At 33.8% G+C, this 24,833-nt stretch overlaps 1 protein-coding gene across 5 annotated transcripts; it reads right to left on the bottom strand.

The window, feature by feature from the left end:
- Positions 1 to 128: 128 nt before the first annotated feature.
- Positions 129 to 22,000, bottom strand: LOC148166390 (synaptotagmin-10-like). Of its 5 annotated transcripts, XM_088048739.1 has the most exons (11): positions 21,900 to 22,000; positions 11,421 to 11,438; positions 11,164 to 11,366; positions 10,962 to 11,114; positions 10,773 to 10,904; positions 9,912 to 10,066; positions 3,861 to 4,029; positions 3,555 to 3,675; positions 3,334 to 3,505; positions 635 to 835; positions 129 to 587 (listed from the first exon to the last, which is right to left on the bottom strand). In XM_088048739.1, exons 1-11 carry the CDS (start codon positions 21,982 to 21,984, stop codon positions 584 to 586), a joined length of 1,413 nt encoding a protein of 470 aa, XP_087904865.1. In that variant the 5' UTR covers positions 21,985 to 22,000; the 3' UTR covers positions 129 to 583. The 5 variants fall into 5 exon arrangements, with proteins under 5 accessions (XP_087904865.1, XP_087904861.1, XP_087904863.1 ...); XM_088048735.1 differs by having other exon boundaries at positions 11,164 to 11,438; positions 21,843 to 22,000; XM_088048737.1 differs by having other exon boundaries at positions 11,164 to 11,438.
- Positions 22,001 to 24,833: the final 2,833 nt, after the last annotated feature.

Raw genomic sequence — 24,833 nt, 5'->3', positions numbered from 1 at the left:
CGATGGGGGTTGAAAGGCGGTTTTCTGCGAGCTATTTCGAAATTATTTATTGATTCGAGTGGTTTTCCTTGTTATGAAAACAAACAAACTGAGTACAATATATATTTAAAATAATTTCTCTTATTTTAACAAGCTGATAACAAACATGCATAATTGATATTCAGACACGTAGATCGATAATTAATCTACAAGTATACTTGAATATAACAGAACATTAAAGTTGAGCACTAAATTGCCAACTTCCACAAGATGTTGAGTTGGACTCTAGGCCGAAACGTTTGCATGATTTCCGTCCAAAACTGACTTTTCCACGCAAACGCTTCGGTACCACCAGAACTGCCATCTTTCAGTACAACAAGGAGCTGATATGCATCGGTATTGTCAACCATACAAGTAAACTGAAAGTAACTCTACAATACAACATTGTTGCTTATTGTTCACACACATTATAGCGATTTTTTAGAAAGTCTTCAAATAGACACAGAATACTGACAACCTACGGGAGTGGCTTTGCTCTCCCCTTTCACTATCGTCGCAGCACCAATGATTTGACTTTTTCCTTTCTTTTCACGGTGGAGGAAGTTCACCTGAAAGTAAAAGTGTTAAAAGAGGAAATAGGAGGATCAACAATTACCTGCTGTTGAGGCAGCTCAAACTAATGGTAGTAGAGTCATTAGAGGCGGCTGGAATATGACCCGGTATTGACTCGAGAAGGGGATACCATTGCGCTACAGGTCTTCGGGGATTGTCGAGCATTTCCAGCCAGTGATCCTTACCAATCCCGATGAAACTTGAACCTATTGCTGTGCATCCCATTAGCTCGTTCGAACCAATTCTGTGGAGGAATTTTATCGGTTTAATATAGCAGCAAATAAGCCGATATTAGATTGTGGCTCGTTATGAAATCAAAGTTTTGGATTTTGGATCGAATCTATTAAATCTAAAACTGGAAAACTTGCTTCTCCAATATTTCTCTTTCAAGGGTTCTTCATTTTAAGTTCACCGGCTTGTATCTAAAGCAAATTTTGTATTAATTTTGTGCTGGGAGTTTCTAAAGCACTAGGCGGCTTTTTAGTCTGGCAATATTCTAGATGAAAATGGTGGAGGCGCCGGGCAGGGAAAACAATTTTGTAATCTGTACTGCTATGTCTGTTCTTTTCTTCATGCTCTTATAATTCACTATAAAAAGATGAATTAGATTTATTTGTGGGGGCACTGTGGCAGATCCGTATTCACTCTTTTCTATAAATTTTGTGGCGAATTATTTAACAATTCCTATTAGAACTCAACTAATTTAAATTTAACAACAATTAAATCTGAAAGAGCTATTTCTGTCTATGCACTTATGAATTTTATCAAATACAAGATTTTAGAATCAAAAACACGAATTTTAGAAAATTTTGTTTTGATAATGGACCAAAAAATTTTTCAAACAATTGTTTAGTTTACGTAACTTTTGTAATTTGAATGTTATATTGATGAAGTTTGCAGGATATATTACCTTCTAAACTCTCATTAAGTGTGCCAAATTATGGAATTTTAGAACAAATGAGATAGATTTGAGAAATTTTTTCTTTTGAAATAACCAAAAACAATTTATATTGGAGCTCGCAACTCTAGTAATTTTAATTTAACAACATTCAAATTTCAAGGAGTTATTTGTATCTATACACGTAAGAACTTTACTAAATTACAAGAACCAGAAACACGAATTTCAGAAATATTTGTTTTATAATGAACCAAAAATTTTTAAGATCACTTATTGAGTTTCGTAACTTTTGTAATTTGAATTCTATAGCAATGAAATTTGCAGGACTGATTACCTTCTAAACTCTCATTAAATATGCATAAATTTTAGAAATTTTTAGTTTTGAAATATCCAAAATTTTCCAACAATTTATATTGGGGCTCGTAACTCTAGTAATTTTTATTTAACAACAATTAAATTTAGAGGAGTTATGTCTGTCTATACAAGTAAGAACTGTACCAAATTACAAGATTTTAGAACCAGAAACACGAATTTCAGAAATATTTGTTTTATAATGAACCAAAAATTTTTAACGTCACTTATTGAGTTTCGTAACTTTTGTAATTTGAAATGTATAGCAATGAAATTTGCAGGAGTTATTAGCTTCTAAACTTTCATTAATGATGCGAAATTACGGAATTTTAAAACAAGTAGGTAAGATCTTAAAAAATTTTAATTTAAGATTGGCAAACAATTTTTTTTTAGAATTTTTAATTTTTAGACCCTATAACTTGCAGTTTTAATGGTTTAATAATACCACTTTTTATTTATTACTTGCACCAAATTACAAAGCTGTGGACCGAAAGCAAAATTTGGATTTTTTTTTAATTGCCTAACAGTTTTCAAGTTTTTATAATTAATTTTTAGCATCTAAAAATAAGGAACTTTGACCTGCTTTTCAATAATTTTAGTAATTTTGTAGGATTACTTTTCGTTACAATTATCAGTTCTTTTAGTGTCTAAATACTTCGGTACATTTTGGGGTGTTTAAAAACAAGCAAATTTTAGGTCCTTTCGATGTATGTTAATTATAGTTGATTTTTAGTTTTTTTGTGGTCTATGAAAATTAAGATTTTTGAAAGATTTTTAGCAGTTTTCGGTTCTTTCAAATTTTTTTTTGTAGTTTTCCAATGATTTTTGGTAGAGAAATAAAAATCCGTTTTGGGGTGGTTGAAAACAAGCGAATTTAAAGTGTTATTGTGTAATTTTAAGCTTGCTTGCTGAAGAAGCGATAATCAATACAAAATATAAAAAATAATTATAAAATTTAATTTGCAGTGTGAGAACTATTAATCATTTCCACTAAATTTGACTATAAAATTAATTACAAATTAGCATACAATGAGCTTAATCAATATCGGTTATTTATTATTAAAGGAAGAGCCCCAAAATTATAGCAAAACCACGCCCTTTTTTCTTTGATTGCACAATTTGCATCCAGCTGCATCACTGTTATAAAATTTGACGATTATCCTCTCAAATTGAAAAAACTGGTTCTATTAGAGATAAATTATCAAGAAAGGTACGAAAATATGAGAGCGCCGAAAGAATATGGAAATTCGTAATAAAATATTAGAAGAACGAAGCAAAAAGAGCATTGAGAGAGGTCGTTGAACGAAAAAGAAAATAGACAGTGAGGAGGCGATCGTGACCTCAAATCCGATGGTTATCAATTCTATCGTAACTAAACTCCATTAGTCATAAATTGGATCGATTCTTCTCGAAATATTTATAATTACAGCTTCAGATCTCGGGGTTGTGGTGGTTGTTTGTTTACCCGTATACGTGTGAAGTGTCATATTTACCTGTCATAGTCTATCACTTTGACTATAAGCGAAACTTCTTCGATATTCTCGGCCGGGACATCAAACACTAAAGCCTCGTTATAAATTGGCGACAACGTATTTTTCTTGACTGAAGTCTTTTTCTTCTTTATTCGCTTTCCTTGGCAAAGTAAATAGACTTTAACGTACGGATCTGAAAATGGAACTCGCTATTTCCCCGACCATTAACTTTCACACAGTACCTGATTTGCCTGTAATATCCATGGCTTTAAGACTCCTTCCTTTAATTATTGTGATGGTTAAACGTCCGGCCGTGGGCAAGTAACACAACGATAACATCAACTCGCCTAAATCGACTTTTTCCTGCGAATTCAAAAGACTTTAGTTGAAAATCAATAGACAAAGAGATATGCGTTGGGAGAGTCCTGCACGACCTACATTTATATAGGTCAAGGTTTCTCCCGGAGCTTCCCTAAGGATAGCTGCAGCGGGTATTTTTATCCCAGTCGTGTTTAAATTTAGATCGGTAAATTCTTCAAAAGACACACCTGTGGAGGGCATAAGATATTCATGGTGTACTCGATTTCTTGCTGCAGGTCTGTCGAGTCCAAGAGACCTTTTAGAACGACGTGGCCGATGAGATCGTGACGAGAAAAGCGGTCAAAGTCGTAGACGGAAAATTGAAGGTATCTTTGACGAAGCTCTTCGTAAGGAACACTGGAAATAAAGCCAATATTCAAATAGGTAGTCATAAATTTTATACGATTTAAGACCTATTAGCAAGACCTGGCTGTAAACTCTGATTTTATGCATTTAACGCTAAGATTCGCTATAATTAGAATCTCTGCTGAGTACTTAAAATTTAAACAAAAGGAATTGCCCTAATTCTCTACCTGTGTTAGCTTAAGAAACGTTGGACTTAATTGTGTTTACATGAGTAAAGAAGCTCTGAATCAATAATTTTTTTTGCAAAAAATGTTATTTGCAGAGCAAACGTAAGGCGACGCGACAAGGTGAAACAAAAAATGCTTTTTTATAGTTTGTTATAGTTTATTCGATGATTTAACATTGCAATATAAATAAATATTTAAATTAGCAGTTCCATGGTATTTTGCTAAAATCTATTGTTAACGCATCTTCTTTTACATTGAGTATTATTTAATTATTTGGTGCAATTTGATGAGTTCGCATGGATATGGATGTCATGTTGTTTAATTAAATATTAATTTTCTTTGTGCGTGGTCTAAATTTAGAATTCGCGGTGCGGTTTGTAATTGGATTGTAAACTTCGTATCTCTTTGTTTTACGTTTGTTGTGTTTACACTGTGAATAAATTAAGTGGTAAGAAATGGGGTTGAATTGGGTATTCACATTGGCTCGTATTATCGGGGTGAAAAGGTAACGCGAGTTTTGGCACTGGCATTAATATACAGGATGTCCCAGAAGACAGATTTTGTATTTTATTCTGAATTTAACTTAGATTTTGACTTGAATTAACTATCGATTCCACTATCGTTTTTCCCGGCTCATTTTATTTTAGACGAAGTTCTTAAAAGCTCAAAATACGATGGTCGATTTTTTCGCGAAAAAAATCCGACTCAATCGATGAAAAATTTTCAATTTTTTGTTTGCTGGCCAAAACTCGTAAACTATTTATCCGGTCGATCTCAAATTTGGCTAGTTGGTAGGTAGATTTTGAGCTCCTCTTTCGATTGATGTATAACACAAAGGTATTAAATTTAAATTCATGACTATAACTATGCCAAACTTCTGATATCGACATCTCGCTTATTTTTTAGAGTAAACTTAAGTTATTATACATCAGTGTACGCAGAATTTTACGCAGATTTCAAATCTGGGATTTAAATTCAGATCCGACAACAGATAACTGAGTTATGGCCGATCAAAGTTTCGGAAAGTTGATTTTGATTTTTTCTCATTTTTCCTAATTTTTAAAGTTAAATATCTCGGAAACTATTTGAGATATTGAGATGCGGTTTGCGCCATTCTTTTTCTCGGCTCATTTTACGTTAGAAAATGTTCTCAAAAGCCCAAAATTCGATAGTCGATTTTTCGCGAAAAAAAATTACGACTCAAACGATGAAAATTTTTAATTTTTTTTATTTTTGGCCATAACTCGTAAACGATTTGTCCCATAGATCTCAAATTTGGCCAGTAGATAGATTTTGAGCTCCTCTTTCGATTGATGTGTAATTCAATGCTATTAAACGTCGTTCTAATTTTGAAAACATTGATTGAAAATCACCCTAAAATGATGTTTTCAAAACAGTTTTAGGCCAATACCTCGTTTATTTATTAAGCAAACTCAACGAATATGGGTCTCATTTTACGCAGAATTTTACGCTGAATTCAAAAACATGATAAATTTTTAATTTTTGTCAACAAATAACCGAGTTATGGCCGTTTGAAATTTTGGGTTTTTGCCAGAGGGCCAAATTTTCGAAGGTTCGAAGAAATTCATGCTCGATATCTCAGAAACTATTTCAGATATTGAGATGCGGTTTGCGCCATCGTTTTTCTCGCGATTTTTTACATAACAAACAGTTCTTTGATTTTTCCACAAACGAAATTTGCAAATTTTCGCAAAAATTTATGACTTAAAATATGGCCAAACTTCTGATATCGATATCTCGCTTATTTTTTAGAGTAAACTTAAGTTATTATACATCAGTGTACGCAGAATTTTACGCAGATTTCAAATCTGGGATTTAAATTCAGATACGACAACAGATAACTGAGTTATGGCCGATCAAAGTTTCGGAAAGTTGATTTTGATTTTTTCTCATTTTTCCTAATTTTTAAAGTTAAATATCTCGGAAACTATTTGAGATATTGAGATGCGGTTTGCGCCATTCTTTTTCTCGGCTCATTTTACGTTAGAAAATGTTCTCAAAAGCCCAAAATTCGATAGTCGATTTTTCGCGAAAAAAAATTACGACTCAAACGATGAAAATTTTTAATTTTTTTTATTTTTGGCCATAACTCGTAAACGATTTGTCCCATAGATCTCAAATTTGGCCAGTAGATAGATTTTGAGCTCCTCTTTCGATTGATGTGTAATTCAATGCTATTAAACGTCGTTCTAATTTTGAAAACATTGATTGAAAATCACCCTAAAATGATGTTTTCAAAACAGTTTTAGGCCAATACCTCGTTTATTTATTAAGCAAACTCAACGAATATGGGTCTCATTTTACGCAGAATTTTACGCTGAATTCAAAAACATGATAAATTTTTAATTTTTGTCAACAAATAACCGAGTTATGGCCGTTTGAAATTTTGGGTTTTTGCCAGAGGGCCAAATTTTCGAAGGTTCGAAGAAATTCATGCTCGATATCTCAGAAACTATTTCAGATATTGAGATGCGGTTTGCGCCATCGTTTTTCTCGCGATTTTTTACATAACAAACAGTTCTTTGATTTTTCCACAAACGAAATTTGCAAATTTTCGCAAAAATTTATGACTTAAAATATGGCCAAACTTCTGATATCGATATCTCGCTTATTTTTTAGAGTAAACTTAAGTTATTATACATCAGTGTACGCAGAATTTTACGCAGATTTCAAATCTGGGATTTAAATTCAGATCCGACAACAGATAACTGAGTTATGGCCGATCAAAGTTTCGGAAAGTTGATTTTGATTTTTTCTCATTTTTCCTAATTTTTAAAGTTAAATATCTCGGAAACTATTTGAGATATTGAGATGCGGTTTGCGCCATTCTTTTTCTCGGCTCATTTTACGTTAGAAAATGTTCTCAAAAGCCCAAAATTCGATAGTCGATTTTTCGCGAAAAAAAATTACGACTCAAACGATGAAAATTTTTAATTTTTTTTATTTTTGGCCATAACTCGTAAACGATTTGTCCCATAGATCTCAAATTTGGCCAGTAGATAGATTTTGAGCTCCTCTTTCGATTGATGTGTAATTCAATGCTATTAAACGTCGTTCTAATTTTGAAAACATTGATTGAAAATCACCCTAAAATGATGTTTTCAAAACAGTTTTAGGCCAATACCTCGTTTATTTATTAAGCAAACTCAACGAATATGGGTCTCATTTTACGCAGAATTTTACGCTGAATTCAAAAACATGATAAATTTTTAATTTTTGTCAACAAATAACCGAGTTATGGCCGTTTGAAATTTTGGGTTTTTGCCAGAGGGCCAAATTTTCGAAGGTTCGAAGAAATTCATGCTCGATATCTCAGAAACTATTTCAGATATTGAGATGCGGTTTGCGCCATCGTTTTTCTCGCGATTTTTTACATAACAAACAGTTCTTTGATTTTTCCACAAACGAAATTTGCAAATTTTCGCAAAAATTTATGACTTAAAATATGGCCAAACTTCTGATATCGATATCTCGCTTATTTTTTAGAGTAAACTTAAGTTATTATACATCAGTGTACGCAGAATTTTACGCAGATTTCAAATCTGGGATTTAAATTCAGATACGACAACAGATAACTGAGTTATGGCCGATCAAAGTTTCGGAAAGTTGATTTTGATTTTTTCTCATTTTTCCTAATTTTTAAAGTTAAATATCTCCGAAACTATTTGAGATATTGAGATGCGGTTTGTGCCATTCTTTTTCTCGGCTCATTTTACGTTGGAAAATGTTCTCAAAAGCCCAAAATTCGATAGTCGATTTTCCGCGAAAAAAAATTACGACTCAAACGATGAAAATTTTTAATTTTTTTTATTTTTGGCCATAACTCGTAAACGATTTGTCCGATAGATCTCAAATTTGGCCAATAGATAGATTTTGAGCTCCTCTTTCGACTGATGTGTAATTCAATGCTATTAAACGTCGTTCTCATTTTGAAAACATTGATTGAAAATCACCCTAAAATGATGTTTTCAAAACAGTTTTAAGCCAATACCTCGTTTATTTATTAAGCAAACTCAACGAATATGGGTCTCATTTTACGCAGAATTTTACGCTGAATTCAAAAACATAATAAATTTTTAATTTTTGCGAACAACTAACCGAGTTATCGCTCTTTGAAATTTTGGGTTGTCGTCAGAGGGCCAAATTTTTGAAGGTTCAAAACAATTCGTGCTCGATATGTCGGAAACTATTTCAGATATTGAGATGCGGTTTGCGCCATCGTTTTTCTCGCAATTTTTTACATAAGAAACAGTTCTTTGATTTTTCCACAAATGAAATTTGCAAATTTTCGCAAAAATTCATGACTACTATGGCAAATTTCTGATAGCGATTTTTCGCTTATTTTTGGAGAGAACTTGCTTTATTATAGCTCATTTTACACATAATTTTGGGCAGACATCAAATAACTGAGTTATGGACGGTTAAAGTTTCGGATAGTTGATTTTTATTTTTCAATTTTTAAATATAAATATCTCGGAAACTATTAGAACTATTGAGCGACCGTTTGTAAATAAAAAAATTGTCATTTAGTTTTAAATTTAAATGATTTTTGACGAGTTTTGTAGATTTCAAGAAATATCTGCCGATTTCTCTGGGATTAACCATTGGATCTTAATAAAAACTAATTAATTCGTTTTGTATTTAGATTTCTAGACAATTTGGCAAATTTTATGAGAGTTCACGCATATTCGTGCTCGAATTCGAACCGCTGCACTTGCGGAAATTCTGTCAAGTAAAAAGTTAATTTTAAAATAATTGTCAGACCTGTCACGTGAAGAGTTTTTCTTTAAATTTTCTTTGATTGTGAAATTGTAGAAAAAATCGTGTTTGTTACCCGTGCAAAATGATCAACGCCCACGACAAGTGATCCCAACTTGTTACAAAAATAGCTATGGTTTGCTATTTTTATTCATTTAAATATGCGAAAATATTTGCTTATTGTCGTTGAAAATTGAACTGGTGCATTGAATAAAAGAGAATTGAAAAATAGTACTCAACTACAGTTGTTATTTTAAGTTATCAATTTCAGTTGACGAGGAAGTAGGAGTTGAAGTGGGTGGATAAAAAAGATAATTACGTTTTATGGCGCTATTTACTTCTATTTTTTAAATAATAAATGTGGCAATTTTCATGTCACTGCGTTTGTAAACACCACAAAACAAAATAAAATTTTTATTATTGTATGGTCACCCATAAATAAAACAAAAAAAAATTATTCAAGTGTAATTAAATACAAATTTTACCCGGCGCATCCACCATTTATTAAATTAGCTTGATAGGCATATTTAGTTATATTAAAGGGCAAAATGGAAATGATTTTTCACCGGTGACAACTTCCGAGATTCGTCTGTTTAAAACCTGCCCCGGTATTCAAAACCGCCTTTGAGTGGGGCGAAACTAGAAACTTATTACGAACGTGCAAAACAAGATATATCACCTGTCAACGCTTTCTCGCCCCCCGTCGTCACTTTTTGCACGCCCTACGCATTAGGAATTATTAATTAACTCTGATAGGATCGCAAAGACTGTTCAGAATAATGCGAAACCTGTCAAAGTTTCCTGTTCACTCAACCTATAATTATACCGTGTTGCAATTAAAAGAAAATTCCTTTTGTTGTGTAAAAGCGTTCACTCGGTGCGCCTCTTCGGGCAATTAATCTGTAATCACTTAAGATTCAAACTCACCTAAAAATGAATGTCTCATTGAACACAGGATTGAGGTTTTTCCGGTGAACTTTGGTCTGGAATTTCTTTTTCCGGTCCGGGAGGAGGTATAGTTTTATGTATGGATCGCTGCTTCCGGTCGAATCCTTGATGGGTAGGTCGCGGCCCTCGAATACCTGCGCAAATAGGGCGATCATAGACAGATGATAAAAATGAAGAAAAGCATCAATAAGCTGAATGTGTCGCTATTATTGATTGAAGTGTCTTTCGGATTCGATGGAAATGATGATGAAGCACTTTTTCCTAATCAGTTCTTACTTGGAACAAACTTGGCCGAAATTATTGAGCTCAGCTGAAAAGAAATCGCTGAGGGAGCGAAATTTACAGTTTCTGTCATTAATGAAGTTAAATAGGGGAGCAGAACGGTAATTATGGATGAATAGAAGTTGGTTATCAGTGGTAATTTGAGATTCGACATAATAAGGGAAAGTGAAGATAAATTCACAGAAAAAATAAAACGAATGATGGATAACAACAATAGAGAGAGAATATAGAAATTATGGGAAAAGTAGGAATCCAAAGACTTCAAAGATTCAATTTTATTCCCACTGGAATTTTCCCATAACTTCCAGAACTGACTCCCAAATGTTGACGTTGGCTTCTAGCGCAAATGCAGAAATTGGGACGCGGCAAATCCATGAATTTGTAATAAATCGCGACCGCCTGCGCTCCTCCAATGATTTACGAGAAAGCCCCACTGTAATTGCCACAGCACTGTAAACTTGTATTTTTCTAGTTTTGCAAAAACTTACATTCAAATTTATCTATTAAAAAGTGTAGTTTCATGGTGTTTTTTGCATGCATTATTTAGATGAGATTTACCTTTACAACGAGCCCCTCGACGTCCTTGTCGTATCGCAGCGAGAAATGTAATTTTCCGCAATATTCCATGTCGGGACCCCCGGAGCTGTCAGCCGACGACTGCCTCACTAAATCTTTCTTATAGAGTTCTGGCTATAAGAAAAGGTCTCAATGTAGCCGAGTCGATTGAAATTTACTCGTATTGACTACCTTAATGAGCCCCACGATGCTGGAATCGCTGCGGTGCTCCAGGGAACAAATACTAAATTGCACATTGGAAGGCATCTCCAATCGGTGTGAAAGCTGTCTCTGGAACGTCTGATGCCTTGTCGGAACGATCGGGAGGGTTGTTTGGCGCAACACCTGCACAAAGTTGTCTAAGTCATCAATCACCTTGACGCGTATCAATCACCTTCTTGGCGACGACGTCCTTGTGCTCCTGGACATATTCTTGTGTCAATGGCTCCGTTTGAAGGTCAGGCAACGAATGGCTGATTCTTATAGCCGCCTGTTGCTTGGTTACCGAGGATTCGCCTTCGGAAGGGTCGCCACAGGTCTTGTCTCGGATCCACTTCCACGTGGCTGCGCATTGATAACTGACCGCGGCTAGAAGAACTAACGCCATGGCCGTTAGAAAAAGCACGCCCAATATTTGATATGTTAGGATACCTGACAAGTCTGACTCGGCTGCAACAGAGAAACAGACGGGTTACTAACCCTAACTAATCTCGGTAATGGATCGAACACCGGGAGAAACGCTAATCTGTTTTGTATCTAATGCGTCCCTTGCTGAGATTAATACAAATGGTAATTGGACGAGTTCGATTGCTTTCAGTACGGCGCCGGTAACTTAATTCATTGTCTGGATATGTTTACTAATTCTCTTATCAACAACAAGTGCATTGGCACGTGTGGTAAAACGAGCTTGCCCAAATCCTGGAGAGTTTCAAGACTAAACACTGTTATGAGCGTGGGAGGGTTTAACCGACGTCTTGAGTTTCCCAATTGAGATTGAGAATTAATGTCTAATACATTTATTTATTAGCCAACTACTTTGCTCGTTTCAAAGCGGCTTCAAATGTAATGACAGTTTTACTGCTGTCTGGATAGAGATGTGTCGTGAAAGGTGAAACTATTATTAGATTGCCCCTGGAGTAATAGGCGGATTAAGAAAATAATTTTAGTTAAAAATAGATAATAGTTGCGTTTTTCTCGCGTTTTTTTAAATAAAAAATAGTTCTTAGATTTTTCAAAAGTCCAAAGTTGCAGTTTTTCGCGAAAATTCATGACGAAAACTATGCCAAATTTCTGATATCGATATCTCGCTTATTTTTTGTAGTAAACTTGAGTTATTCTAGCTTATTTTACGCAGAATTTTGCGCAGCTTTCAACTGAATGAAATTGAAATTTAGATCCGACAAAAATTAACTGAGTTATGGCCGATCAAAGTTGATTTTTGTTTTTGCTCATTTTTCCTAATTTTTAAAGTTAAATATCTCGGAAACTATGAGAGATATTGAGATGTGGTTTGCGCCATTGTTTTTCTCTGCTCATTTTACGTTAGAAAATGTTCTCAAAAGCCCAAAATTCGATAATCGATTTTTCGCGAAAAAAAAATCCCACTCAAACGATGAAAATTTTTATTTTTTTTTATTTTTGGCCATAACTTGTAAACTATTTGGTCGATCGATCTCAAATTTGGCCAGTAGATAAATTTTGAGCTCCTCTTTCGACTGATGTATAATTCAAAGCTATTGAACGTCGTTTTCATTTTGAAAACATTGATTGAAAATCACCCTAAAATGACATTTTCAAAACAGTTTTTGGCCAATACCTCGTTTATTTATTAAGCAAATTCAACAAATTTGGCTCTCATTTTACGCAGAATGTCACGCTGCATCCAAAAACATGAGAATTTTTGAATTTTTGTCAACAAATAACTAAGTTATGGCCGTTTGAATTTTTTGGTTGCCGCCAGAGGGCCAAATTTTTGAAGGTTCTAAACAATTCGTGTTCGATATCTCGGAAACTATTTCAAATATTGAGATGCGGTTTGCGCCATCGTTTTTTTCGCAATTTTTTACAAATAACTGAGGTATGGCCGATCAAAATTTCGGAAAGTTGATTTTCTTTTATCCTCATTTTTCGTAATTTTTAAAGTTAAATATCTCGGAAACTATTTGAGATATTGAGATACGGTATGCGTCATTTTTTTTCTCGACTTATTTTACGTTAGAATATGTCCTCAAAAACCTACAATTTGATAGTTTCGCGAAAAACAAATCCGACTCAAACGATGAAAATTTTTCATTTTTTTTATTTTTGGCTATAACTCGTAAACTATTTGTGCGATAGATCTCGAATTTGGTTAGTAGATAGATTTTGAGCTCTTCTTTCGACTGATGTATAATTCAATGCTATTAAACGTCGTTTTTATTTTGAAAGCATTGATTGAAAATCACCCTAAAAAGACTTCTTCAATACAGTTTTTGGCCAATGCCTCGTTTATTTATTAAGCAAACTCAACAAATTTGGGTCTCATTTTACGCAGAATGTCACGCTGAATCCAAAATCATAAGAATTTTTCAATTTTTGTTGACAAATAACTGAGTTATGGCCGTTTGAATTTTTGGGTTGTCGCCAGAGGGCCAAATTTTTGAAGGTTCAAAACAATTGGTGCTCGATATCTCGGAAACTATTTCAGATATCGAGATGCGGTTTGCGCCATCGTTTTTCTCGCGATTTTTTACATAAGAAATAGTTCTTTGATTTTTTTACAGTTAAAATTTGCAAATTTTCGCAAAAATGTATGACTAAAACTATGCCAAATTTCTGATATCGATATTTCGCTTGTTTTTTGGAGTAAATTTATGTTATTATACATCAGTGAACGCAGAATTTTCCGCAGATTCCAAATCTGGGATTTAAATTTAGATCCGCCTAGAAATAACTTAGCTATGGCCGTTCAAAGTTTCGGAAAGTTGATTTTCTTCATTTTTCGTAATTTTTAATGTCAAATATCACGGAAACTATTAGAGATATTGAGATGCGGTTTGCGCCATTGTTTTTCTCGGCTTATTTTACATTAGAAAAAGTTCTCAAAAGCCCAAAATTCAATAGTCGATTTTTCGCGAAAAAAATTCTGACTCAAACGATGAAAATATTTAATTTTTTTTAATTTTTGGCTATAGCTTGTAAACTATTTGTCCGATCGATCTCAACTTTGGCCAGTGGATAGATTTCGAGCTCCTCTTTCGATTGATGTATAATTCAAAGCTATTAAACGTCGTTTTCATTTTGAAAACACTGATTAAAAATCACCTTAAAATGACGTTTTCAAAACAGTTTTTGGCCAATGCCTCGTTTATTTATTAAGCAAACTGAACAAATTTGGGTCTCACTTTACGCAGAATGTCACGCTGAATCCAAAAACATGAGAATTTTTGAATTTTTGTCAACAAATAACTGAGTTATAATCGTTTGAATTTTTGGGTTGTCGCCAGATAAACAAATTTTTGAAGGTTTGAAACAATTCGTGCTCAATAGGTCGGAAACTACAACAGATATTAAGAAACGGTTTGCGTCACCGTTTTTCTCGCGATTTTTTAGTTAAGAATTTGTTCTTGGATTTTCAGAAAGTCGAAAATTTGTTTTTTTTTGTAAACTTAATTGTGGAGTACCTTAATACAAAGAAGATCCAAAAAATCACAGACAATTCAAATGGAATCTGAAAATCGTTTATCGAAAATGTAGAGGCATTTTAGAGGATCAAGGGTAAAATTAGTAAATCTGGAGACCGTAACGAAAGTCAATCTAAAGAAAAACTAAAGAAACCCAAGAAAAGCAGAACAAAAAGATGATTAACTATCAATTTTCTTCGAGATAATTTACAGTGAAGGACGATGAAACGATCAAAACTAAAAAATTAACAGAAGCAAAAAACTCCAACCACTAAAATCATCCCCAATTTTATTCATAATAAACTCATCGCCACTACCCAAGCCTAATCTTGCTTTTAAAAAGGGTTTGTCACGTCACTCCGTGTGAACAGCGCCTCTCCTTTTATCTTTCTGATGGGTTTTTCCGCTAGCTTTACTCTCCATATTTGCTAAGATTTTACTTTGGTTTGTTTTTCTTAGAAACGAAATTATTTAAATCAACCCGAATTCAAATACAATCGTAATCATGTAAGCCCAGGGGGTGTTTCCAGCAGGAAAATCTAATTGCAATCCAAATGGTGTGACACTGAATTAATTGTTTTCTATCATTACCTATTTTACATACATACAATTATTGATTGGATGTTTTGTTCAAAACTAATCCGGAACTCATTAGCGGGACTAAATAAGTGTGAAACCGACGTAATTTAAACTTTTTCTTTTGCTGGGCAAGCTGAAAGTGCAACAAGGAGAAAAATTGCATTGTCTCAGATTTTATTCAAATTGTTGTCCGAATTTAAGAGCGGAGGCACCAAAGTGTCGTAATGAAATAAAACTGCAAATTAAGAACAATTAATTTTATGCTCCGTGCTTTTCATGAACGTACGTGAAAAGACTGACAATAACTCATCATATTGTTGGGATACAAAAATATGCGAAACAAACGACTTCAGAGAATTCATAAAAACGTTGCCATGTCCGAATGTAAATTTATTATTTTCTTGATGCACATGCAGCTTCGTGCATCTCAATTCTGGACACGTTTCATATTTTTGCCTTCGCATTCTGTTACTGGAAAAGCACAAGCTGTCAGTGTGATGAGAAACGCGGATTGAAGATTACAGAGTTGTTTTGAAAATTGTAAAACTGTCGTTGACAGACAGGGTGGGTTTACAGGTGCGAACTGCGCTTCCATATGAAGAGACAAAATTGAAAGTGGATTTTCTAAATATTTCAGCTTTTAAGAACCCACTTTAAGAGACATTGTAACATTTTTGTGGCCGGGATTTCGCTGTAATGGCGAGCTTTTTAACCGTATGAAATCCACGAAGGTTTAGTGTTTCCCGCATCAACATTTTCTGCATTTATTGTGGTTGAATTATGGGTTTCGCGCACTGTTTTGTGGTCTGTTAGCGAAGAAACATTTACTCAATTCGTAACGTTATAACGTTCCATGAAAAGCCACTGTCAATATTTGCGAAAGAAATCGGTTTTTTTCGAGCTAGCAGAAATCTTTTAATCAAGAAAATGTGTCCCTGTAAATGGAGAATGCGAGTAAACAACTCTTTATCGGCAGAAGAATTCAGACCTGTTGCGTGATGCAACACCGCTTTAAAGCAACAGTTGGATTACAAAGCTCTCGGTCGCTTTCAAGGTTGTGCTGGCTTCAAATTGATTTTGCGTCCGCCAATTAGAACACGCGAGCTTTTTGCATCCAACTGACAACTTTTATGTAGTCTACCCCAGCTAATGAAAACATAATACCACAATAAAAAAACCGGGCGCGCTTTTTCCGAGATACGACGCTTTGAAATTTTGGTAAATAGCCGTTTTTATCGATATTGATAATGCCGAGGGAAATTACATTTTACATTCTCCGCAGGAATTGTTTTGAATATCGTTTGGTGACCTGAAAGATATTTCGACACGTTCGGGTTTACACAACTAAAAGCTTCGTTTTAAATGGAAGAATAACACAGTGCACCGGAGTTGTCTTTTGCAACGTTGACTGAAAGGTCTGTTAATAGAAATCGGATAAATCAATACGAATCGAACTTGATCCTTTGTGTGTTTTTTATGAGGACACGTCAACCCTTGCTTACTTTCGTTTGGTAATTTCACGGTCGAAAAATCATGCTCGAATTTATAATTATAGCATGGCGACAAGCCACTGAGTTTCACATTATCAATCGTTAAATTATCTACGCAGCGAGCTTTTTCAAGAATGTCTTACTATTTCCATCATTTCAAAGCAGTTCCACTGATAATAATTAATGCGCTGCGTTTGAGGAAGATACCAACAATACCAAGTTTGGGCTCTACAAACGAGTTAAAATATCTCGTTAGGCAGTTTTGCCGAGTTTGTAATCATCCGAAGGGTGATTGTTCAGGACAGCAAGTAATTTCTGATCATCAAGCGTGAATACTGCTTTACCTGGGTTTAGAGTTAAGGGCTAACTTAATACTAATCAGTAATCAATGAGAGATTATATTTTCTAAGTGTAGTTCAACTGTACAAATTCGACTTTGGTTTAGCAACTGCTGCAGACATGAAAGTCAATTAAAAAGTTCAAAGTAAAGTAATAAAAGAGAAAACCATTTTGTAACATCAAAGCTGCTCATCATTATGTAAGAACAATTTTAGGGAAGTTTGAGAAAAAATGTGCATAAGTTAACAAAAGGAACGAAAAATCGCATTACGGTTAGCGATTGATTAACAAATTGTTTTAGCGCGTTTTTTGCGTTTTACTGAAGTTATCTCAGATCGACGGCGTTTTCCCCGAAAAAGTATTTAAACTGACATTTTGGAGAGATATTGTGGGTATTTATTACAGAAGAGAGGCTATTAAAACTTGTGTAAAAGCTCATCGTATCGAACTTTATGAGTTCCGAGCGGGCGAAACTGTCATAAAGAGCTCATTTCTTACCACTTAAATCTTAAAAGTCCAGACCGACATTTTCTATCGACAAATTCCGCGGATTTGGGGTGGTCAAAATGGTGGATGAGCCGGGTGAATTTTTGCTAAAGAAATTCATATTCTTGTTCTAAAATTTTGTAATTTGGCTCAATCGACAAACACATCTAAAGTAGTACTGCCGCCAACTTTTACTGTTTGAGAATCAAAATTGCCAAAGTTACGGTATTTAATAGAAAACGTTTGAAAATTTTTTTCGTCTCGAAAATAATAATTTCTAAAAATTTACATTCGTGTTTTAAAATGTTGTAATTTAAAGCAGTTAATAAACCAATCTAGAGTAGTGACGCTACCAAATCTTATTGTTTTAGAATCAAAATTGCCAAAGTTACGGTATTTAATAGAAAATGATAAAAAAAAATTGTTCGTCTCGAAAATTAACATTTCTAAAAACTCACACTTTTGTTCTAAATTGTTGTAATTTAACACAGTTATTAATCAAGTTTAAACTAGTAACGCCGCCTAATCTTACTGTTTTAGAATCAAATTTGCCAAAGTGACGGTATTTTTTAGAAAACGGTGAAAAATTTTTATTCATCTAAAAATGAAAATTTCTAAAAATTTACACTCTGGTTCTAAAATATTGTAATTTAGCACAGTTGATAAACAAATCTAAGGTAGAAATGCTCCCTAAGTTTACTGGTTTAGAATCAAAATTGCCAAAATTTCGGTATTTAATAGAAAATGATTAAAAAAATTTATTCGTTTCGAAAATTAAAATTTTTAAAAATTCACACTTTTGTTCTAAAATGTTGTTTTTTAACACAGTTATTAACTAAGTCTAAAGTAGTAATGCCACCAAAATTTACTGTTTTAGAACCAAAATTGACAAAGTTAAGGTATTTATTAGAACACGACTAAAAAATTTTGTTCGTCTCGAAAATTAAAACATCCAAAAATTCACATTTTTGTTTTAAAATAGAATTTCACAGTTATTAGTAGTAACGCCAACAAATCTTACTATTTTAGAATGAAAAATGCTAAAGTTACGGCATTTAATAGAATACGGTTGAAATTTTTTTTCATCTAAAAATGAAATGTTTTAAGAATTCACACTTTTGTTCTAAAATATTGTAGTTTAGCACAGTTGATAAACAAATCTAAAGTAGAAATGTTGCCAAAGCTTACAGTTATACAAACAAAATGGCCAAAGTTACGGCATTAAATGCAAAAAGCACTTGTAATTTTTTTTATGTAGAAGCTCATCGTATCACATTTTATAAGTTTCGAGTGGACAAAGTTGTCACAAAGAAGTCATTTCTTACCACTTAGATCTAAAAGTTCGGGCCAACATGTTTTATCGACAATTTCCCTGGATTTCCAGTGGTCAAAAATGGTGGATGCGCCGGGTAAAATTTAGCTCGTGCTGTCACAATAAAAACATTGAGGTACATTCGTCTCAAGTTGCTTTGTCTAAGTATGTGCAAACTTTGCCACAATGCTGCTATTTTCTTCCACCCACACTTTCTGTATTCTCTTTGATAGAAGAATCACTTTGTTCTTGTTCAGAGGGTAATTAGTATTTTAGTCAGAGTGTAGGAATTATACCTACTTACAGAAAACAGTAGTAGAAACATTTTGTTCTAAATTTATCTACATCTTTTGATTTAAAATCATCGAGTTTGAACGATTGCAATTATTGAAAACAAAGTGTGGGCGATAAAATTTCCATCGATTAACAAAAAGCGCTGATCTGAAAACTCGTAATGAACTTTGATTGTTTCAAAGGAACGATTCTTTTACTCAATTCCAGTCCAGCACACGTCTTTGAATGTCACAAAGTTGATTACTTTTGATGCATTGGAATTTCATCGACGTTATCAATTTATTAAAGGTTGTCCAAAAACCATGACCGTGAGTTATTTAGGGTTCTGCTTCTGACAGATTTTCTAAGACGTCACATGTCCACAACGTGATTGAAACACGCGACTTCATTTAGTAAAAGCGTCACATTTTATTATTTTCGTTTAATCGGGGGTGGTTTTCCCCAGTTTTAATTATTTCTTTTACGCACTTTACAGCGTGATGCTGGTAGTCAGCCCACGTGTTTAAACTGAGTTCAAACGGAGATATCTTTAATAAGCATCGGAAAAACGAGTTTCCGCATTGTTCGCAAAAATTATCACTGAATGAGAAATTAAGAGAAATGACGGCACTAGTTTTCAGAAGTAATAAAAAATGAGGGGATATAAATGTAGCATCGCTGCAAGTTTTGGTAATAAAACCCACCCATAAATAAAAAGATCTTCTTCCATTTAAATAATCACAGGCCATTTCGAATTTTGCTAAGCATTTCTGTCGGCAACAATGAAATTCTCGTTATTTATCTGTAGCAGACGTTACCGCGATAGCAATCAAAACGTTTTACAAAGATAAATATCACCGCATGTTGTAAATTATTAAATTTGAGCCGAGGCGTATTTCTGTATCTTTTGATCTACAACTAACTTCATTATGAAGCGGGATCAATAACTAAGAAGTTTTCGGGGCGATACGGTGCGAATTAGCTATAAACTTCGGAAAAACCAGCGTCAAAATCCAATATCATCTTTAATAGAGCATAAAGGTCCATGTTCTTGATTTGTCGCCGAGTTAATGAGACATAAACTGTTCAGTTAAACCAATAAAAACCAAGAAAACTACAATCTAGTTCAAAGTATTGTCCTGTGAGATTCGTAAAAACTGCTTAATCAGGTGAATATTTTATTTAATTTTTGGTTTCAAATAACGGTCGTGGCTAGAAGCAATAGGAAAGATTTAATAAAGAAAATATTACAAAGGCGAATGCAAAAGGTCATCCGGAATTGCCGTTTTCAACCTTTAATATTGCGAAGTTGAAAATTAAAATCGCATTTTTCGCAAATGCCCTCAAGTTGTTTGCTGGCTCAATGTGCACCGCTTACCTCTCTTTGCCAGTGGCTTCGCGGTATTTGTATTCAAAGCCAATTTATCCATGTAACGAAAAAATAATTTCGCTGACGGGACGAGACTAGTTTTTTGCGTTTTCAATTATTGAAAGTGTTTTTGGAGCGGGTAATTTCAGTCATTCAGTCCTAACAGAGAGCCATTAACGCACGGTGGGGTAAAATCGTTAGTTAATAACACCTATTAATGAACGAGTTTAATGTATGACTGCGTGCATATGTAATAATTTTAATGCAACAACTTTTTTTAGTCAAAATTCGCAGCCTTTTTTTTCGTTGACGTAATTATTTCTCACAAAATATGAAATTACCGTCATAAAAATCAAGATGTAGAGCTCTGTTATATCAGTTCCCCGGATAATTAGCGCACATGTACCGGAAACTAAATCCGGTGTTGGGGCAACAATGGAAAAATTAAAGCAGAGAAATTGCTAATATAAATACCACTTTAGTGGGGTAATTAGAATTATAATTAAAATGTATTTATGTGGTTCACCCTTTGTGCAGGAGGGGTTGTTAACCCTGAAGGACTGGTGAAACGTCTTTGTTAACGTGTTCCTTTGTGCCGTTTAAAATGCGAAGCGATAAAAATAACGGAGGAGCGTAACGTGATAATATTAAAAATGGAATATTTAAAACGTTACGTGTTGAATAATAGTGATTGTGAACAAAGAAGTGGTAGAAAAAAATTCGAAAACAAAAAAAATAGTAGAGAATTTCTTCGCGTCTTTTAATAAAAACGAATGTTTCATTTTAGTATTAAATTAAGAAAATTTATCTGATGTCAGCTAATTGTGTTATAAAATTCCCGTGCAGCAAGACGCAGAAGCTCTCAAATTAATGGATCAAAAACGTTATTTATTACTCCATGAACTTAAAGACAATGCAAAACTTTACTTCTTCCCTTGATAATAATTTTCTTTTCTTTTATTAATTTTACATTTCAAGATTGTGGACCGTGTGGCTTTGATATGAGAATCTTAACTGCCTAGGCCGTGACATGCACATAATAAAAACGACCCTGAGCCTATAAAACTTGGGAAGTTATCCCACAAACCACCTGTTTAATTATTTAACAAGTTTCGTTGTCTTCATCGTCTCTCAAGAAACTTTCCACGATTGTCAATTGTGTCTACACTGTTCACTTATTCAGCACCCAATTACCACACCTATGCCCATACAAATTCCGAATTATTTGTGTCTCCTTTGATTTTTAGTGGACAGGAGTTGTTAGCTTCCAGCGACAATCTCTTCCTAATCAATTTGACGATAAATACCGTACTGTATCGAGGGAAATCAAAATGATTTCTGTAGCTGTAAACACGACTGCACGTTATTAAAAAAAAAGAAATAAATAAATAAAAAAGCGAACGTTTCACGCTCTGAAAGCGACAGCTCTATAGATCCTCATAACTCCTTCAGCTTGCACTGAGTGTCGTCGGTTGATTTGTATTTCTCAACCCACAATACCTCCGTGTGTAAGAGCGTGCAAAATTGCAAACTTCATTCCATGCAAAAATCGAATCAACTTACGCACTCTCCACAATCGAAAAAAATTACACCGATCACTAAGAAGACAAAAGGGCTGACCTGTCTCACTACCGGTGTTGGAATAGTTGTGTTCTTCACTTGGAAGGACGGGCGTAACGGCAGCAGCGGCTTTCACTAGTCCCATGGTCGGCAGGAGAATGTGAACTAAAACAGCGTCGCGACGCCTCGAATGAAAGTTGGCGCGTTTCGACGCACGCATCGCGACGTCACTTGCGACCTAGGCACCGATTGGCCAGGTTCAATGTCGACGAGGCTGGGTTAAGGCCAGTCGGTGGAAGGTAGAGCAGGGATGCGGCAGGATTAACCCACGGGGAGTCTGGGAACTGCAGACAAAAGGGAAGCAGGTTTGCATCAGTTTATGGCAGGTTATCGATGCACGGATTTGTTCGGATCCCGACGCTTTTTTTCATTAATCTTTTCGGAGATTTTGCAGGATTTTTTCAGAGGGCCGCAGGGTGGGCTCTGGCGAAAATCAATTCGACACGGCGCGCATTATTAAATAGTTACCAAAATTAAACATTTTATATATAATTTGAATAATACACAGTGATTTATAATAAATACAGATGATTTTGTGGAAATTGTAAAAATAAAGATTTTCTATTTTCAAATATTCGAAATTTTTGTTCGACCACAAAATGAAAAATTCTAAAATTTGTCTTTATTGGTCTACAATTTTGAAATTTGGAGGAAGTAATAAACATCTTCAAACTAGTAAACTGTCTAAATTTTATTGCCATAGTTAAAATTAGCAGAGTTATGAATTTTTATTCTCAAAAATTCGAAATTTTTGTTCGACCATAAAATAAAAAATTCTAAAATCTGTCTTTTCTGGTGTACCATTTTAAAATTTGAAGGAAATAATAAACATGTTCAAACTAGTAAACTGTATATTTTATTGCCATAGCGTTAAAATTAGCGAGTTATGAATTTTTATTCTCAAAAATTCGAAATTTTGTTTCGACCATAAAATAAAAAATTCTAAAATCTGTGTATTCTGGTCTACAATTTTGAAATTTAAAAGAAATAATAAGCATGTCCAAACTAGTAAACTATTTAAATTTCATTGTCATAGCGTTAAAATTAGCAGAGTTATGAATTTTTATTCTCAAATATTGGAAATTTTCGTTCGACTATAAAATGAATTATTCTAAAATCTGTCTTTTCTGATCTACAATTTGGAAATTTGGAGGAAGTAATAAACATGTTCAAACTAGGACATTGTTTAAATTTTATTGCCACAGCGTTAAAATTCCCAAAACTATGAATTTTTATTCTCAAAAATTCTAAATTTTCGTTCGGTCATAAAATGAAAAATTCTAAAATCTGTGTTTTCTGGTCTACAATTTTGAAATTTAGAGAAAATAATAAACATGTTCAAACTAGTAACCTGTTCAAATTATATTCCCATAGCATTAACATTATCGGAGTTATGAATTTTTCTTCTCAAAAATTCGAAATTTTCGTTCGACCATAAAATGAAAAATTCTGAAATAAGCATGTCCAATCTAGTAAACTGTTTAAATTTCATTGTCATAGCGTTAAAATTAGCAGAGTTATGAATTTTTATTCTCAAATATTCGAAATTTTCGTTCGACTATAAAATGAAATATTCTTAAATCTGTCTTTTCTGGTCTACAATTTTGAAATTTAGAGAAAATAATAAACATGTTCAAACTAGTAACTTGTTCAAATTATATTGCCATAGCGTTAACATTATCAGTTATGAACTTTTCTTCCTAAAAATTCGAAATTTTTGTTCGTCCACTTTTAATTTTTGAATTAACATCTTCTTGAGCCCTAAACAAAACATTAAGGTCAATTTTGTATTTATCAATATTGTGTAATTAGTCGCCTGCGTAGTAGGGGTGACTTTATTAAAATATTCGCTCAGGATCTTCAAGGGATAAATGTTGTATTAAATCTTCCACCTAATCCAGGGACATGAAAGTTTAAGTGCTCCAACAGGTAGGCATTGTTTATTCTTGCGTGTAAGAGCTTCCACCATAGTCCAGGTTAAAGAGGCTTCATAGCCAAGGGACATATTGTCTTAAATCTAGAGAGGGTCCCAAAAAAGTTGCTCTAACAACGATTATTTCAAAATTAACTGTTTTTAAGCTGCATAAAGTGCAAATTGTATTGCTAACTTTTTAAAGAAATTTAATAATAAAAGTGTAATAACCGTGCCAAGCTCTGAGCACAGTTATTAAAATAAGAAATAGGTCAAATATAGTTTTAACCCCCTAAGAAACGGGAGGACAATTTCCGGGCCCCAGCAAAATAAACGCGGCGTCTGTAGTAAATGTCAGCAGAAAACCGCATACGTGTGCAGTGTAAAAATATTATGCAAATTTTGAAAATGCATCGGTTTCTTAAACGAAACTATTTGTGCAAACTTCAATTTCGAAACAGTAAAATGTTGTGTTTGTACTTGAACTTTTTTATTAAATTGACATTCAGTTTTTTGTTCGTCGCGACTAATGTGCGTTCAATTTGTAACTTTAATTTTTAATCTGTTTTAATCTAAACAATTTGTTCAATGTTGGTTCATTAATTATACTTTTTTTACCAGGGCCCGGAAAAATCCGACTATTTGGGTACGGTTCTGGGTATGTCAGGGTCAAGTTACTCACATTTGCTTATGTGAACTTTCATTGCGCGTAATCCTGCTTCCAGAGAAATTTTATTTGTTTGGGAATTCTGAGGATTTAAGTTTGATTCGTAAAAGGTTCGATTTTCGATATTTCCAGTCGTGTTTCGTGTTGATTTATCTGTAAATTAGTCGAGTCATAAATAATAATTAGTCTGTTTGAGCTTTGGTGTGACACGCGGTTTTACGTGTTTCTCCTAAAAAGTCATGGTCGCATTTACGTTTCCTTATTATCATCATTATCGCAAATATTTAAAGGTCTCCATAAGAATGGTGATGATGAAATTAAAAGTCTGAGAAATTTAGGGAAAAAGAAGTAGAAA

The sequence above is a fragment of the Gnatocerus cornutus genome, unplaced genomic scaffold (genome assembly GCF_029298725.1).
Source record: "Gnatocerus cornutus isolate USDA-ARS CGAHR unplaced genomic scaffold, icGnaCorn1.1 ctg00000023.1, whole genome shotgun sequence".
Taxonomy (NCBI): domain Eukaryota; kingdom Metazoa; phylum Arthropoda; class Insecta; order Coleoptera; family Tenebrionidae; genus Gnatocerus; species Gnatocerus cornutus.
Note: the sequence above shows the minus strand (reverse complement) of the source record. Positions and strands in the feature narration are given on the sequence as shown.

What these genes read in the sequence shown, in the direction of transcription:
- LOC148166390 (XM_088048735.1), bottom strand. Translation starts at nt 21,984, where the DNA reads ATGGGACTAGTGAAAGCCGCTGCTGCCGTTACGCCCGTCCTTCCAAGT. An exon ending in GCATCGTGGGGCTCATTAAG is followed by an intron (nt 10,905 to 10,961) that starts GTAGTCAATACG and finishes CTTTTCTTATAG; the next exon opens with CCAGAACTCTATAAGAAAGA. An exon ending in GGATATTACAGGCAAATCAG is followed by an intron (nt 3,506 to 3,554) that starts GTACTGTGTGAA and finishes TTCCATTTTCAG; the next exon opens with ATCCGTACGTTAAAGTCTAT.